Genomic DNA, 17,237 nt, shown 5'->3' with positions numbered 1-17,237 from the left:
TTATTAACTGTTAGATGAGTAGAATCCAGGAGCATTTTTTATTGCTTATTTTTTTGTTGTTTTTTGGAAATGAAGCCTTGAACCCTGCAGCTCAAAAGAATTTACAGTTGCCTTCTAATCTAATTTTTACATACAGGTTTTTGTAAGAGATCTATAAAAAATGGAGCATTTGTTATGCCAGTGCTTGTTTTGCTTTGTGTTTCAAGTTTCCTCTCTTTTAAGTAAGAAATGGCAAATAATTTCACTGATATTGGGTACTTCACTTGAGTTTTAAACAGGTGTAATAGTTTGATACTTTTGGCTTATAATTTATTTTTTGCTACGTGTATAAAGATATATTTTTAATTGCTTACAGAAAAATGGTGGAAGCAGATCAGCCTGGGAAACTGTTCATAGGAGGCCTCCATGCTGACACCAATGAAAATTCTCTTGAAGTGGTATTTGGGAAATATGGTCACATTATGGAAGGTAATTTTTGGAACCAAAATATATATCTATTCAAAGCAAATGTGTATTAAACATACCCCACTGGACAGCTAAGTTATAATGCTTTTTCTGTTTTTAACACATGAGCACTTTTTATTTAAGTTTCTACTTTTTATTAGGAAAGCACTGGGCAATGAGGGAAAGTGTACACCTTAGGGGCTCCTACTACTGAGAAGGGGAAAAAGCAGCGTTATATTCTTCCCCCGACCCGCGGTTTGCAGCATGCAGGGTCTTAGTTACCTGACCAGGGATCAAGCCCACACCACGTGGCATGCGGCATGGGGATCTTAGTTGCCTGACGAGGGGTCAGACCCATGTCCCCCGCTTTGGGAACGTGGAGTTTTATCCACTGGACCACCCGGGAAGTCCCAGGGCTTTTTAAATATACTGTGGTCATAGGACGTGAAATGGGAAGAGATATGCTAATTGTAGAATGGTTGAAATTCTTGACTGTATTTTTAAAATGCTGGAAATGATATAAAATGGAAAGGGTTTTTTTGGTTTATTTGTTTTTGTTTTTTGTTTTAGTGTTAAGTAACTTTCAGGAGGTTGTTACTGTACTGTGTCCATAACATCAAATAGAGTTAAGGAGGCCTTATGAGAAATTGTCAAAGGATTGATTATTTTGAAAATATGAAAAGTTCAATTTTATGTGAAATTTTAAATTAAAAGACTTATGTGTATTACAGTTATTTTGATGAAGGATCGGGTAACAAACAAGTCTAGACGCTTTGCTTTTATTACTTTTGAGAATTCTGCAGATGCAAAGGATGCTGCCAAAGATATGAATGGAAAGGTAAGAGTCTTTTAATAATATTTTGTGTTCTCCATTTAATACTATTTCTAGATTGTTTCTTTTTTTTCTAATTTTTTAAACTAACATAATGCCATATAAGCCTTCTCTCTCCTTTTTGTCTCATAACTACTGGATTGCCTGGTTGGAAAGAGATTGAAATTCACATTAGCTTTAACAATATATTTTAAACCTGTTTTAGCATTCAAACATAAAAGTAAATAAGTTTTAGCCTGTAGAGCACTCCCCAATATCCCATACTGCTTTTGTTTTTTCTTTTTTTTGCTGTATGCGGGCCTCTCACTGTTGTGGCTTCTCCCGTTACGTAGCACAGGCTCAGGACGTGCAGACTCAGCGTCCATGGCTCACGGGCCCAGCTGCTCCGCGGTATGTGGGATCCTCCCGGACCGGGGCATGAACCCGTGTCCCCTGCATCGGCAGGCGGTTATACAGTTAATTTTAAGTCTCGGCTTTTTTTTGGTGGGGGGTGGGGCGGGTACGCGCGCCTCTCACTGTTGTGGCCTCTCCCGTTGTGGAGCACCGGCTCTGGATGTACAGGCTCAGCGGCCGTGGCTCACAGGCCTAGCCGCTCCGTGGCATGTTCGATCTTCCTGGACCGGGGCACGAACCCGTGTCCCCTGGATCGGCAGGTGGACTCTCAACCACTGCGCCACGAGGGAAGCCCAAAACTGTACTTTTAATTGCATATTTGCTCCAAGATTTTTTTATGTTTTAGGTAATATTTTTCCCATTTTATATTGCAGGTAATATCTTTTTATATTCATCATACTGTGAATTGTTAATTGTTAAAATTACCTCCAGTGCTTCTCAGTTCTCATAGTGTGGAACACATACATTAATTCCCTTTTTCTATAGCTTGGTTTCTGGTATGCTGCAGGCACTTGGCACATGTTGACCCTTTTACTTTACTTTCATATTTTAAGGTATGGTAGTACCTAAAAGTTGACTTTGACTCATGATTTTATTTTGGGTGCAGAGATAAATGTGCATTATGAAGAACAGTTGATGGTGATCCCCCATCCCCATTTTCTTTGTTTTCAAGCACAAGAACACGTAGTCTGTGTAGACATTAGTCTTCACTTCTTTATTCAACAGATATTTTATTGGCAGGCATTGATTTAGCAATTGATTAATGGTTGTGGGTAAGACAAAATACCTATTTTCTTGGACACTTGTTTTGTAGGGTGAAAGATATAGTCAGAAGTATTTCTAAGTGGTAAAGAATTATTGTAGTTATAAAATGACTTAACTAGATAATATTCAAAAAGTTAATCACCTTACAGAGAAATAGCATAAAGTTTAAACTAAATTCAGTCTCTTTTACCATTATTACTAATTGCCTCTTTTCTTCAAGAAGTTTTCTACAGAGTTTACTACTATCGATCATACATTAGTATTTTTCACTTTAGGGCCAATAACTTTATATGAGTTTAAGTCAATGATTCATTAATAATCTATTAGAAATACATTGATTAATTTTATTCTGAGAGTAGACATTGCATCATGAAAATACTAGAGAATCTTGAAAACTACACCACAGAAAATAAAAGTCACTCAGAATATCCACAATTCAGGGATAAACACTTCATATTTTAGGTTTCACCTTGCAGTATTTGTCTTAAGTGTATGTGTTCAGACATCTAAGCAAATCTCCATTGTCATTTTGATATGAGGCTTTCCTCCCTGGGTCTGTTGTTTGCATTTGGGGGAAAATACCTTAGGGAAATAAATAGAGCTTTAGATTCTAAAAGGTGTCTTTGATTCAGGAAAAGAGTAAAAACCTCTGCTTCAGAAATACGTATGTTTTCTTTGTGTATGTATTAGAGGAGAAAGTCGTTGAAAATGTATTTTTTGAATTGTTTCAGAGAAGTTTTCTACTTAGTAAGAAAAGGAAGAAAAGCACTTTGTATTTCAAAAACTTCCATATATTTAACAACCTTTGCTTCATCTATTAACCATAACCAGTCTTCAGAAATAAAACATTTAGTTTCTTTTTGTGATAATTAGATGTGTGAATTTTAGGAAATGCTTTTTGAAAGTTCCGTTAAAGGGTGTGCCCATTTTAAGATAACATAGCTTTGTTCTTTTCCCACTAACTTGATCTTGAGAAGAGTTTACCAGTTCGTATTCTGCCATGTGTAAGAATACTCATTTTTTCTTGCCTGTGGCAATACAGGGGAATTGGAATATATCTAAACATCTTTCTGGTTAGAAAGATAAAACATAAATTTTCAGTATTTAATGTGCATTTCTTAAATACTATTAAAATTGAACACAACATAGCCCTTTTCACTGAAAAATCAACATTAAGAGTTGATCTGTGAATAACACAGGCTTGAACTGTGGGTCAACTTACAAGCAGATTTTTTTTTTTTCAATGAATACATATTACACCACTACGTGATCCAGGGTTGGTTGAATCCATGCATGCAGAACTAGGGGTAATGGGCCAACTGTAAAGTTATAAGCAGATACTCTCTTGCAAAGGGGGTTGTTTGTATGTGTATATTTAACTTTTAGGTAATGCATTTTTTATTCATCTTTTTTATTTTTAATGTTTTGATTTATACCTAGGATGGAGCGGCTGGGCCCACGGGCCATAGCCACTGAGCCTGCGCGTCCAAAGCCTGTGCTCTGCAACGGGAAAGGCCACACCCATGAGAGGCCCACGTACCACAAAAAAAAAAAAGCTTCCTTGACACCAGAATTATATAACTAATAACTTATCATCTTCCTCCTAAAATGATCAAAAATTCAGTTTTACATTTAATTTATCCAGGTTTTTCTGTACTCTCTCTCTTCTCCCCAAACTGCTTTCATACCAGTGGTTCTTGAATTTTTTCCTAGATTTTCCAAACTGACTTTTACAGTAAGTCTTTGAACTGTACTAACTTATGTGTCATATGAGCAAACAATCTTACTGGTTTAGACAAATATGAAAGCTGAAGACTGGGATAATTGTCTAGTGAAAATTTATAACAATAAGTGAAACTTGACCAATGAAAAAATGTTGATTGTAGTTAACTAAAAAGATTTCATTTAAACACAGGTTGTGGTGGATATACTCCTAGTCTCAATGCGAGTTCTTCCAGGCGACCCTTTCCAGTTAAAAGAGGACCACCTTCGAGAAGTGGAGGTCCTCCTCCTAAAAGATCTGCTCAAAGACGAAGCTGTAGTGGGATGGGAAGACAAGGTAAATGCTTAGTAATGCAGAGACAGTTGATTCTTATTAACGAAAGTGAGCTATTTTAAACAGAATGTTTAAGCAATATGGAAAGTGAGAAGTATATGAACATGTTTACCAATCACTAATTTATTGATTGATTTGTGGTTGGGAAATAATCTTTTAGTTTCTAGCTATACATGTAGTAGGTGATTAGCACTGCAGTGGGGAAAACATTGCTTGTATGTCCATGTTTGCTATAGAATTCCTCTTAATTTAAGTTGTTGCTAACACTTTTTGGTTAGTAGGCTTCTTTATCACATAGTTTCAAAATCAGAATTTTCATGAAAACTATGTCCTGTGAGAGAATGTTCTGGTCTGTAGAGTAGTTTAGCTATGTATATTGGCCACCTGGTTTTTTATTTAATTATTATAAACAATAACTGAAACTTGCCATATGAACTGTAGTTTGTGCTCTTAACTTTTTTAGCACTGTTTTCTGATCCTTAATATGGTACGGACTTGAAACAGTCATTATCAAATTTCCATTTTATGTGTAGAATATTAATGAAGCCAAATGTAGCACGGTACTGACTTCAAAATACAACAGAAGCTAAGAAGCCTACCCTTTCCATTATTAGATGGTTAGCCTAGTGAACAAACAAGAGAAGAGAACAAACAACGTCCTAGTGACCTCTAGGAATTAGGAATAAGAATTAACACATGAAGAGAACATCATTTATGGGAGATAGTTTCATATTTTGGAAGTGGTACAGTGTTTTCCAAATGAGCCCTTTATTGCTAATAAACAATAGAAGTCACTATTGCTATCATCATAAAAGGTCAATAATTAAGGTTGTACACGTAAAGGAGAGAGCCAACCACTTGGTGATTGAATATGTGACAGTAATTACCAAAAATTAATTATTTGCTCAAATTTTGAGAAGTTTTCCCTACTGCTGGTAATTTAAAGGGTATGCGAAATGTATAGGGAACGGGAGATGTCCGAAAATAAAATGTTCAGTGGTATCATTTAAAGGGAAACAGAAATGTGCATAAATGGAATTTTAGAAGGAGCAGTTTTTTAAAATGATTTTGGAGAGAGGAAGGATATCAGACTTTTGAATTTTTCTTTGAAACATTACTGTCAATTCTGAGATACTTAAACATAAGCATTTTTAAATTAAAGGCTCAGTATCACGTGGAAGACAAAATTATGGAGGTCCTCCTCACAGAGAGCCAGTCTCTTTTCAGAGAGTTGGCTATATGTCACAAAGAGATGGTGGTTATGCTACTAAAGATAGGTAAGAAAAAACACAGTATATGAATTATGTAAAATTTTATATAATGTAACCATTATATAAAAATGGTTAATTTTGTTGTTCTTGTTGAAATTTACCTAACACAAAATTGAACATTTAAAAGTGAACAATTCAGTAACATTTAGTACACTTAACAGTGTTATGCAATCACCAGCTCTGTTCAGTTCCAAAACATTTCATTACCCCCCAAAAAAATTAATAAGCAGTCACTCCCATTTTCTCCCCCCTTGTCCCTGGTAGGTACCCATCTGTGTCCTTATCTATGAATTTATCTAATCCTGAGTATATCATACTAATGGAATCAAACACTATGTGACCTTTATTATCCAGCTTTCCCTTAGCATAAATGTTTTCAAGGATCATTCATGCTGTAGCATGTATCACTACTTCAGATCTTTTTTTTTTGGCTGACTAAATATTCCATTTTATGTGTGGTTAACATGGTTTGTTTATCATCTGTGTGGGTTATTCCCATCATAGTGCTGTCATGAATACTCCTGTACAAGCATCTGGGTACCTGTTTTCAATTCTTTTTGAGTGTATATATACTTAGGAGTGGAATTCCTGGGGCATATAGGAATTCTTTAATTTTTTAAGGAACTGCTAATCTTTTCCACAGAGCCTGTACTATTTTACATTTCTGCCACGCACATACATGATTTGTTTCTCTGCATCTGCACCAGCACTTGATATATTCTGTTTGTTTATTTTAAACTATAGCCAGTCTGATAGGTGCAAAGTAGATATTTCATTTTTGTTTTGAATTGCATTTCCCTAATAAATACGTTGAGCAGCTTTTCATGTCCTTGTTGGTTATTGTGTATCTCCTTTGAACAAAAGTATATTCAAGTCCTTTGCCCGTTTAAAATTTTTTGTCTTTCTGTTGTCTGAATTCTTTATATATTCTGGATATTATATGTTGCATTTAAAATTTTATCTGCTTTATTTAACTTATTCAAGCAGAGCTTATCCAAGCTCCCGAGACAGCAAGGATTATACTCCACCACGTAGGGTCAATGCATACCGTTATTATGGACATTCAAGTTCTTGGAATGATCATCCCTCTGGAGGACATAGGTAATATAAAGTTTTGTGTTTTTATCAAATAAAAACATTCTTTTAAATTATGTGATCGTGACACATCATTTAAATTTATGACATAATTTATGACATTCCTTTAAATTTAGTGATCGTGATGGCTATGGTGGAAGTCGTGATAGAGATTATCCTGAATATCGAAGTGGAAGGTCTTACAGGGATTCACACCGGAGTTACGGTAAGAGTCCGGTTACAGCTTGTAAATCATAGAATTAGACTTAACCAGATCGTTGTTTACTCTAATTTTACTTCAATTCCTCAAAGGTAAAACTATGTTTAGCATGGCCTTTTTGATAAATTAAAGACCTTTGAATTATTTTAATAGCTCACTTAAAATGCTATGAAGGGTAAATTGGCAGTCTCATCTTTTTTTCTCATTACAGAAAAACTATTTTAACTTTTTTTTTGCGGTACATGGGCCTCTCACCGTTGTGGCCTCTCCCGCTGCAGAGCACAGGCTCCGGACATGCAGGCCCAGCGGCCGTGGCCCACGGTCCCAGCCGCTCTGCGGCATGTGGGATCCTCCCAGACCGGGGCACGAACCCGTGTCCCCTGCATCGGCAGGCGGACTCTCAACCACTGCAGCACCAGGGAAGCCCCTATTTTAACATTTTCAAATAATCAGTAGAGTGCTATTAAAAGTATGAAGCATAGGAACATTATGACGGTCAGAATTTCAGTCCATTTTCAGAAAATAACATTTACTTTAAAATCAACTACTTAGGCTGAAAAATATTGCTCGGTCTTTTAAATAAATGTGAAAGCCCTTCACTGTTGCTACATAGTTTATATTTTCATAGCAGAGACAGATAAAGCTTATCTTTTCAAATGTTTAGCACTTTAAGTCATGTTATATGATACTAGAAAAATTTGTAATGTTTAAATTTAGTTTATGAATCATTAACTTCACAGGTGACTCCCGTGGTGCACCAGCAGCACAAAGGGCCCCTGCGACTTACGGTGGAAGCAGTCGCTATGATAGCAATACAAGAGATGGATATGGAGGAGGTCCGGAAGATTACTCAAGCGGCCAAAGTAATACTTATTCAAGTGGTCGTGAGCGTGGAAGACAAGAACAACCAGGGTTTCCACCCTGTGTGAATTGGGGCTGCCTTGCTCCTCGTGACTCATACAGTATCTCAGGTTGTGGGGCTTCCAGAGGAGATTATGCGGAAAGCCAATATGAATGAGAGGGCCAAAGCAGATATTAAAAATAACACTCAGTTATGTACCAAATGTTCTTTACAAAGGAAAAGTTTAAGTTGTTTTCTTTAATCGATGCTTGAATACTACTAAAAGAAAAATGTTGGTTTGGGGGGAAGAGGCATATATTAACTTTCCCTTTATGAATTTTCAGAGAAAATGATAACATGGAATTATTCAAAGTACTTTCATTGTTGTTAATGTTACTTGAAAAGTAGAAGTTGTGTTTAGAATGTAATGCTCAGAATTTTCAGAGTAAAAAAATTTCATGAAATATTTCTTGTTAATTATACGGCTGAGTTAAACAAGCATAAAATTTTTGTTTGGAGGATGAATTGTGCTGTTTGCCTAAACTTTTCCTTTGTGTCTTTGAACGTGAATGTATTCAAAATTAAGCAATGTGTTATTTCTCCATCGCAAGCTGTGACTGTTTTCCAGTTAGGCTAAACAAATTACATGTTCCTTTTTGAAAGCGTAAACATATAAAAGGTTTGAGAAGTCTCCAAAAAGGCTGAAAAACAATTTTTGCATTATTACTGAAATTCTATGTGTCTTTATGCTTTTAAAGCAATAGTATAGGGCTTCCCTGGTGGCGCAGTGGTTGAGAATCTGCCTGCTAAAGCCGGGGACACGGGTTCGAGCCCTGGTCTGGGAGGATCCCACGTGCCGCGGGGCAGCTGGGCCCGTGAGCCACAACTACTGACGCTGCGCCTCTGGAGCCTGTGCTCCGCAACGAAGAGAGGCCGCGATAGTGAGAGGCCCGCACACCGCGATGAAGAGTGGCCCCCGCTTGTCACAACTAGAGAAAGCCCTCGCACAGAAACGAAGACCCAACACAGCAAAAATAAATTAATTAATTAATAAACTCCTACCCCCAACATCTCCTTTTCAAAAAAAAAAAGCAATAGTATAAATGAAAGGAAAATTTACACATGGGAATGTAAAGAGTTTAAGAAATCTTGAGGTTAAGTATCTATTTTATGATCCATATTCAAGTGGCAGATGACCAACGTGGGAATAATGGTAATAAAACCAATTTTCCACTAAATGTAAATGGAACCAGTTTACTATTCTGAGTATATGTCTTAGTGAAAGTTAGTACCCCTGGACTGTAAAACATTGGGAAACGTTTTAAGTACTACTATTTTTAACTTTATTTTGGTGTGCCTGTGCCAGTTGGAGCCAGGAGTTCCCGCTCCAAAATCAGAAAATCAGAATCTGGTTTCCCTCGGGACCTTTAACCACTGGGAGCTCTCAAAAAATGTACAAGGAAATGCATGGTGGCCAAAGGTCCTGGATAATTTTCGTCCAGGGGACAGAGAGCCCGCAGCTCTGTGGGATGAGAGGGGAGTGTCCAGCAAACCCAGCTCTTTCCTAGACTTCAATTCCTTTGCTCAAGGGCAGAAAAGCCATGCAGTGAAGAGCTCCGTCTGAATGTCTGTCTGTCTCCCCTCTGTCTTTCTGTGGGTGTGTGTGAGTGTGTGTGTGTGCGCGTTCATGTTTCTGTATCTGCTCCCTCCCTCTGTGGCCCACTCCCCTGGGATCCCCATCCCCTCTGGATACTTAAACTCTCCGAGAAATTCTACCTTGCCTGGCACCAAAAGACCTCTCCTTGTCTGTGATTGGCACCCACGGGTTCTCGGACTTTGTGTGACCACACGTTTGCATAGTGCCTTTCAAACGCTTGAGTGGCAGGCAAAAATTGCCTTTCTGCTAGCCAACATAAGGTGACAAGCGTCCCTCGGGGAACGGACATTGACACATGGCACATGATAAAGTTGACTCGGCCATCCTGTGTTTTGAGAGACCGAGAGAGGGACGACACGCTTTGGTGGCACTGGGGAAAGCCAGAAACTTTATTTGGCTGAGGTGCAGAGGACTGCACCCAGTCAAGGGCCACCACGCACGCATGCATGACTCCACCACTGCCAACCCGAGGATGTGACTTTTGCCGACCCTAAGGATGCCCTGTGAAAGTGGTTCTGCCCTTGTCCACCTTCCAAATGAGATCACATCCCAGCCCAGCCCTTCGCCCCAGTCATGTGGGACAGGGGAGCAGGGGTAGAATCCAGCTAAGCCATCACGGCCATAATCCCGAGCCACAAGAGTTGTCGGAAAATTAGAGTGATGTCTTAAACCAGCGAAATCAGTGTGAGGCAGTCGGTTATGCCTCGGTGTGCCAAACCTTATGAGAAAAAGGCCAGGTGTTTCTCAAGGGCCTACACAGGGGTGGGGGGAAAGGTTGCTCGTGCACTGGAGAAGGAGATAAAGGTGTCTGTAGCTGAGATGGGAGTGGGGCTGGAGGGGTTGGGGGTAGGTCTTTCCTCTTCTGGGCCTGGGCATCGGGCCCTTTACGATTCTCATGTACTTTGCATCTTCTCTGTCCTTCCACAGGTGCTTTCTTCCTCCCTCTAGTCTCAGCCCCTGGTCGAGGGTGCTGGCGTGTGATGCCACTTACACTTTGCTCCACGGGTGGTATCCCTGGGCTGGATTCCCTGGCCTGGGGGCTTCAACTGGCCCACAGTTTACGTACGTTCTATAAGCTCTTTAAGCTTTTCCACGTCCCCGCGTCCCTCCCAACGTCCACGCGTGCATGACAGTAGTCGTGCCTATTCCTGAGCACGAACGTGCACACGCATGCCCCCCCACCCGCCGACACACACACCACACACGGGCAGGTGCCTATGCAGAACTCTACGCGTACCTGTTTCCACGTGAAAGGATTTTGGTCAGCGCCCCCTTGTTTACTGTCCCAGTTCTTTTCTGTCCCCTGCCTCCTCTCTGTGGATCTACCCTATGTGCACATTTAACTCCACGGTTTCTTCTTGGAACGATTGCCCTGCCTACGGGACGGTGTGGTTGAAAGTGGGCGCAGTGGGAGGCTGAGTCACGTGCACCTGTGTTCTGTTTCCTCCCGGTTGCCTTCGACAGGGTGACCGTGGGGAGCACGCAGGCTCGATTCCATTCCCCGTGCCCCTGTCTGTGTCACCATACAGGAAGACAAGGTGCTAGGGGCCCAGCCGACTTGGGACACGCTTTCCTCTTCCTGCAGCTCTCAGGTTGGTTCGCGTGTCCCCGGGCCGTCTGCTTAGAGAGGTGCTCCAGGGCTCCCTTTGCTCTGTAGGTGTTTGTCCTCAGCTGGTTTCTCTTTCCCCCTCAGGCAGCTGTGGGAGGCCACTGGGAAGCAGGTCGTGGCTACGTGTGTGCTACAATGTCCTGAAGATGGATCCAGCACTTGGGTGAAGAAATTAGGCTCTGAAGGTGAGGCTGAAAAGAGGAGGTGGGCTCCCTTCCCGTCTGCCCTACTGTTTACTGCTGAACACGCACAGAGCCCCCACCCTGATGGCCACCCTGGGAATCTTGCCTGCCCCGGGGGGCCAGCGTCAACCCGTCCCTGGTGCAGAAAGCAGCACCCTCTTCATTCGCCACGAGGCCCTCTGCCCGCTCGGGGCCTCAATGACTTTGTCAAACACAAGGCTACCTTTCCGTTCCTCTCGGTAGCTCTGTGTTGGCCGAGCCTACCGCTCGGCTGTAGGTCCGCTGACCCCCTGGTAACGGGTTGGCCAGGTGACACCGAAGAGCCTGACTTAGAAGCCAGGGGCCCTGTCAGTGTCACCTGGGGCAGACCTCCTTCAGGTTCTGTGTGATACACAGAGAGAATGTGCCCCCAGCGGCTCCGGGCAGAGACGTGCCAGGAGAGAAGGGCATAGGGACCGGAGAATGTGATCGGTTTACACAGGCAGCGAGGCGGGATATCTGACAGAGGGGCTCCCGGCCGCAGTCAGAGAAAGAGACACGAGCTCACGCACGGAAAGGGCAGGGCCCCCAACACGGGCAGGGCCGAGCTTAGAAGCTGCCTCGCAAGGGACAAGGACACCAAGACCCTGGCCGACTTCAACACAGAAACCGTCTTCACGGAGATGGAGCCTGTGTGCTCCCTCCTGAGTGGATGAGGGAGATCCCCGCTGGACAAGAAGTCATACGTCTCAGGGCCCCGATGCCCCGATATGCTAAGGGACGACGCGGTGAGGGACAGCATGGAGCATGTGGGCCCTCCACCTTGAACAACAGCTACAGGGGAAGCCCCGCGTGCCGTGCCCCAGCGGGGCTGACAGGTTTCCACCCTCAAAGCCGAAGCTTTGTTCCCCAGGGTGAATCTCAGTGAGGCGCATCCACTGGGTTGGACCACGACGCCCCGGCGGTGGGCACCCGGGGCCACAGCGGGCAGTGTAAGCCTTCCTTCCCCACCGGAGGGTGGCCTGACCATTTCTGCCACATCATGCCTGGGCAGGCGGGCCACACCTGAACCCAGCCATGGCGCCTGACGCGTGGGTGGCCCAGGTCAAGCTGTGCGAGGACGCTGTCCAACCTTCCCTCTAGCCTTTCATCCTTGCCAGGCCCCTCCCAGCAGCGATGACCAGGACAAGAGGGCTCCAGGGACTTGGGCCCGGCTGAGGGTCGGAGGTCCCCCACTGCCGTGTGTCCCACGTGCAGCCGCAGGGCCGCTGCACCTAGTTTCCCTTTGCCTCCACGGTAGGGAACCACAGGCACCGGAGTGTGGGAGCCACGAGGGAGGCTCCCTTCCAGCTTAAGGATCACGGAGCTGAGGAGGGACAGAGTCCCTGTCTGTCTGTGTGTCTGTCTGCCTCTCTGCCTGCGGGGACAGCAGCCGGAGCGGGGCAGGCCTTCCTCTCTAGGCCACGGCTGTGTGCCACCCTAGAAGTGTACACCACGGCCCTCAGGGCTTCAGATCCCCAAGGCTGAGGCACGGCAGGGCGCAGCCAGTGCAGCTGGGAGGCGAGGACGAGGATTCCTGAAGCTGCCCTGGCGCTGCAACCCTCCTCGGCCTTGAAACAGCTGTGGGGGCAGTGGGCACCCACGTGGTCTCAGGAGTCCAAACAGGCAAAGGAAGGTCAGCGTGGCAGGTACCACAGGGACAGAGGTGCTCCCCTTGGAACCAAAGTGCAGGCACCGGGGAGGGAGCGCGGGGGACCTCGCTCCACTCTCCCAAGCCCAGCTGCCGCAGAGTCGGTCCCGGACCTTGTGCATTGGGCCAGCGGTGTGCCTCGAAAGCAGCTGTCCGCTCAGGAAGGAGCACTCCCGGTGCCCGCCATCCCTTCCCCTCACCTGCCCCGGGCCACCTCCCATGCCCCACCCCAAAACGGATCCCTGGGCCTCCCGGCCCGAGATCTGTCTGCTCCAGGGCTTTCTCTTTCCCGAGGCCTGGCACACAGTCAGCTGAGAGGAGCCTGCCACGTAGCGGGGTCCAGGCCTGCCGAAGAGATGTGCGGATGGAGGCTCCCAGAGGACGAGAACTGCTCACCGGACTGTTTCTTGAGGAGAAGCGTGCTCCTCTTGGGTATTAGTTCCGCTAAGCGTCCCGCCCCCTCCGCTCCCTAGGGCAGGCTCGGGTAGAGGTTTTTAGCCTCTGTGTAGTAGAGACTAACAGTTACGTGCTGCCCCTTGGATCGCCGGGGCGGGAAGCAAGGCAGGCGAGACACCTGCGGTTTGGGAAGGCAGGTGGGTGCCCTTCAGCCCCTTCCCCTCAGCCCTCAGCTTTGCCCCTCTGCCTGTTGCATGCAAGGATGAGAGCCCAGGAAAAGGAAGGGATTCACGGGCGGCCTTTCGCTCACGAGGGAACGGGGCTTCTCTCTGGCAGTTCCTCTCTTCCCCAGTCAGCAGAGCCTGGAAGCCAGCAAGCCGTCTGCTGCGCCCGCAGGCATTGCTCTCTGTCACTGTCCCAGGGTCCCTGCATGCAAACAGCCCGGCCCCCTTCCTTGCCTGCTCGCTCACTCGCCCCCACGCACACACTCACCCACGCCGCCACAGGGGCACACAGCGACACGTCACACCGGCGTCTGCCTCACGCGTCCTTGGAACGCTGCCCCGCGGGGCGGGCTGCTAGTGCCCGCAAGGATCCCACGCTCCCACCCTGTGTGCTCAACGGTCAGCCTGAGCTTAAGGAGTCAGCTGCCTCGCGTCGTGCCAGTGTGCGCCAGACGTCCTGGACGGAGGCTGCTGGCTCAGGCACGGGCCCTCGGTGGTACCAGGCCAATAGGCCCCTGCAGGCCAGGGCCCTTCCCTGTCTCCTTGCCCTGCCTGCGGAGCAAGTCTCCAGTTCAGCAGGCTCTCTTTCTTTGCCTCCTCCTCCTTCCAGTCGCTGCTCTGTGAGGAAGGCCCTGGGCCTCTCCTCGTCCTGCCCTCCCCACGTCCTCCACTTCCCCAGGCCCGCCATCTCGCCCACAGACAGGGAGGTCCGCAGGCACGGGCTAAGAAGCCCCACACCACTTGATTCACTTGTGAATACTCCACGAACCCCCGTACCTATACACACACACCAAGACAAGAGCAGCTGTGAGCGTGTTTATGTCTCTCTGGGCGTCATTCCTGGCACGTGGGGCCCTGCTCTCTGGAACCTTCATTGGCCATCCTTTCCTCGTTTCTCCCCTGGGCACTCGAATCGCGTAGGTAGACACCTCCACCCGTCTCCCACATCTGTAGACGCCTCCTGACTCAGGTGCTCTTTGGCCAACCTCTGAGGCTCCCCCGGCGCCTTCATCTCTGGGTCTGGAGTGCGCCCGACACACAGACACGTACACACACGGGAGCACAGGGACGGGAACACAAACAGGGGGCACAAGGCGTCTCAGCAGGAGACACTGGCTGTGTCCAGCGATATGAGACATGGCGTTGGTAGGCGGTACGCCCGGCCTTTTTGTGGTCCCTTGCCATTTCCTGCCCCAGGTCCTCAATATTGTCCCCAGCTAGCCTTGTGCCGTTTCCGGGGCTCTCTGTGTGGTGGTGCTGGGAGGCTCAGGGATGAACGTGAAAATTCAAAGAAGACTCGGAAAGTCAGCAAAGAGGCGGGAGGAGACTCGGAATGAAGCTCCTCAGCATCTGTAGGCCTTTGCCAGGAGGGAGGGGCCCGAGGGAGGGGCCCAGGTGATCCCCAGCTGAGGGCAGGCTGAAGCCAGGGACTGATGATTCACACACAGGTGCCTGCTTAAGGAGGTGCTTGCCTCTTTCATAGACACCTGGGGCACTCACCCTGAAAGCTTAACTGGTTAGAGTCCTGCTACCCCGTGTGCCCTACAGTCCTCCCGGCTCCATTCTCACCCTCTCACCCGCTGCCAAGGCCGGGATGTTCTGAAACCCAGCTCCGCCCACAGTGTGCTCTCAGCCTGAGCTTTCCCATTTGGGAAAAGGGAGAGCCCCAGTGTACCCGGACCACACTCATTTCAGCGCCCAACCCCTGGGCTCCTTAACCACCTGTCCTCGTCTCAGTTACCTGTCCCCGTGGGGCCTTCCTCCCTCGGGTAGTAGCGCAGAGGATTGGGCCACAGGTCCTCGCCGATGATCTGGTAGGGGAAAGGGGCCCGGTCGGGACAGGCCAGGCCAGGCCCACGTCCCTCCCCGCAAGCAGCCGGGGGACTCCAGCATCACCACCGCTGAGGGGGACCAGAGGCACCCCACCTCAGCAATCGTGTTAGACCCTGGGCAGTTGTGGTCAGACAACCAGTTGAGGAAGTGAAGGCCGGTGGGGTCCTGCCTGTGGCTGGGAGCTCCCCGTTCATAATCCCAGAACCAATAGATGCGAGTGGAACGAGACGCCCTGTATCCTGGAGGAAGACAGGGGAGACAGGAAAGGATCACAGTCACGGCGGTCCAGCATCCACGCCCTTCCCCAGCCTCCCCTCACCCCGCAGCCCCGCGGGAGCCCCTCCTACCAGCGATGCTAAGGTGATACTCCTTAAGGATCACGTCGTTCCAGAAGTAGGGGTTGGGTCGAAAGAAAAACTTCAACTTGCAGTGGTGCCTCGGATGGCCCAGTTCCTTCACCTGCCGCGCCCAAGAGGAGGAGAAGGGCGGGAGCTCTTCTAGGGGTCCTGAGCTTGCCTGCTTGGCAGCCACGAACCATTTCCCCTTCCCTTCTCCTGCTGCTTACACCCAACCTTTAAGGACAACCCCGCCCCCTCCCTACTGGCCACCTGCCTCCACCCACGACGCCCCAGTCTCTCCAGACTGACCTCCAAATTGATCATGTAGCTAAGCAGGTCTTCATCTTGGTCACTGATCACGGCCGAAATCTGGGGGTGGCTCATAATCTGCTTTAGGTCAAGGAGGCTTCACATGCCACACCTCAGGGAAGGAAGAGCTACAAGCCGCAGAGCCAGTCCCCAGACCGGCCAGAGGAAGAGACTGCAGCAGCAGATCTGCCAGACCCGTGAGCGCTAATGCCCAACCGGCCCTCAAAGACGTCCTCGGCCCCTGCCCTGCCATCAGACGTGCTCTTGCCTGTGGTTTCCTTGGGGTCCAGTGCACCCACCCGGGGAGGGCCTGTTTCCTGAACGAACCTGATCTCTACCTGGTCTGTGTGTGCTGGGTGCCGGCAAGTCACTCCTTAAGCAGTCTAGATGTGCTGTCGCTGCCTCATGCCTTCTCTTACGCCGTGCGTGCATGGGCTTGTACGCGTTTGTGTGAGTGCCTGTGTGTGTGTGTGTGTGCGCGCGTGTACGCGCGCGCCTGTGTGTGTTCAAAGACGAAGCCTTGGGCCTTGGCCCTGTTTCCTGTCTTCAGAAGGGCCTGCGTGGGTGTGTCTGGAGCCCTGCAGGACTCACAGGGTCCACGGAGAGGTCAGGTGCGTGCCTGCGCCTGTGTGTTTCCACAGACTCGAGTGTGCTGGTGAAGGGCCTGTGGAGGTAAGGATTCTTGCCGGCCCAAGAGTGTGTCCGGGGTCCTGGTGTCCGGCCAAGGACAGCTGCCCCTTACAACTTCACCCTGTGTGTAGGCAGGACCTTGCGCTTTTGCACTGAGGCAGCTGAAACAACTACACGGGCTCTGACTGACCAGGACGGGTATTGGGACTTCTGCTTGTCTCCTGCCAGTTCCCCGGGATAATGCACACTTCCAGTAACTGCTCTGTGTGAGGGGTGCTCGGGGCTACTCCCAATCGTGACCTTGCCACGGGCTCTTCCCCCCACCCTGGGGAAGTAGTGCTGTGCACGCTGCAGGCCAAGACCATTCACCCAAAGTTTTGGCTCAGACACCTACAGCTGTGGCCTCCCTCTGTTCCTGCTGCCTCTTTGGAGCCACCCATGCCCTCCTGTACTCTTGGCCTGCGCCTGCGCCCACCCCTCCCCCTCCCCCACCC

At 47.6% G+C, this 17,237-nt stretch overlaps 2 protein-coding genes across 2 annotated transcripts in view; one reads left to right on the top strand and one right to left on the bottom strand.

Annotated features, from left to right (window-relative positions):
* Window positions 1–359: 359 nt before the first annotated feature.
* LOC112397519 (RNA binding motif protein, X-linked-like-1) lies at window positions 360–14,854 on the top strand. The gene is made up of 14 exons (XM_024741740.1): window positions 360–468; window positions 1,176–1,282; window positions 4,148–4,169; window positions 4,350–4,493; window positions 5,653–5,767; window positions 6,737–6,862; window positions 6,973–7,061; window positions 7,796–8,017; window positions 11,139–11,145; window positions 11,247–11,347; window positions 13,487–13,606; window positions 13,916–14,129; window positions 14,244–14,340; window positions 14,831–14,854. Exons 1-14 carry the CDS (start codon window positions 360–362, stop codon window positions 14,852–14,854), a joined length of 1,497 nt encoding a protein of 498 aa, XP_024597508.1.
* Window positions 14,855–15,366: 512 nt separating this feature from the next.
* LOC112397511 (testis-specific Y-encoded protein 1-like) overlaps window positions 15,367–17,237 on the bottom strand; it is a 2,617-nt gene continuing 746 nt past the window's right edge. The window contains 5 exon segments of the mRNA XM_024741737.1: window positions 15,367–15,444; window positions 15,560–15,705; window positions 15,814–15,925; window positions 16,114–16,191; window positions 16,705–16,777. Coding sequence (XP_024597505.1) covers window positions 15,367–15,444; window positions 15,560–15,705; window positions 15,814–15,925; window positions 16,114–16,191; window positions 16,705–16,777 — 487 coding nt within the window.

This window comes from Neophocaena asiaeorientalis, unplaced genomic scaffold, assembly GCF_003031525.2.
Source record: "Neophocaena asiaeorientalis asiaeorientalis breed wild unplaced genomic scaffold, Neophocaena_asiaeorientalis_V1.1 scaffold1225, whole genome shotgun sequence".
NCBI classification, from domain to species: domain Eukaryota; kingdom Metazoa; phylum Chordata; class Mammalia; order Artiodactyla; family Phocoenidae; genus Neophocaena; species Neophocaena asiaeorientalis.
This window is presented reverse-complemented; position numbering and strand designations above follow the sequence as displayed.

Excerpts from the sequence above, each read along its gene's own strand:
- LOC112397519 (XM_024741740.1), top strand. The coding sequence starts at position 360 with ATGGTGGAAGCAGATCAGCCTGGGAAACTGTTCATAGGAGGCCTCCAT. Across the intron at positions 1,283-4,147 it reads CCAAAGATATGAATGGAAAG|ATTTTCCAAACTGACTTTTA; the intron begins GTAAGAGTCTTT and ends ATTTTTTCCTAG. Across the intron at positions 7,062-7,795 it reads GGATTCACACCGGAGTTACG|GTGACTCCCGTGGTGCACCA; the intron begins GTAAGAGTCCGG and ends TTAACTTCACAG.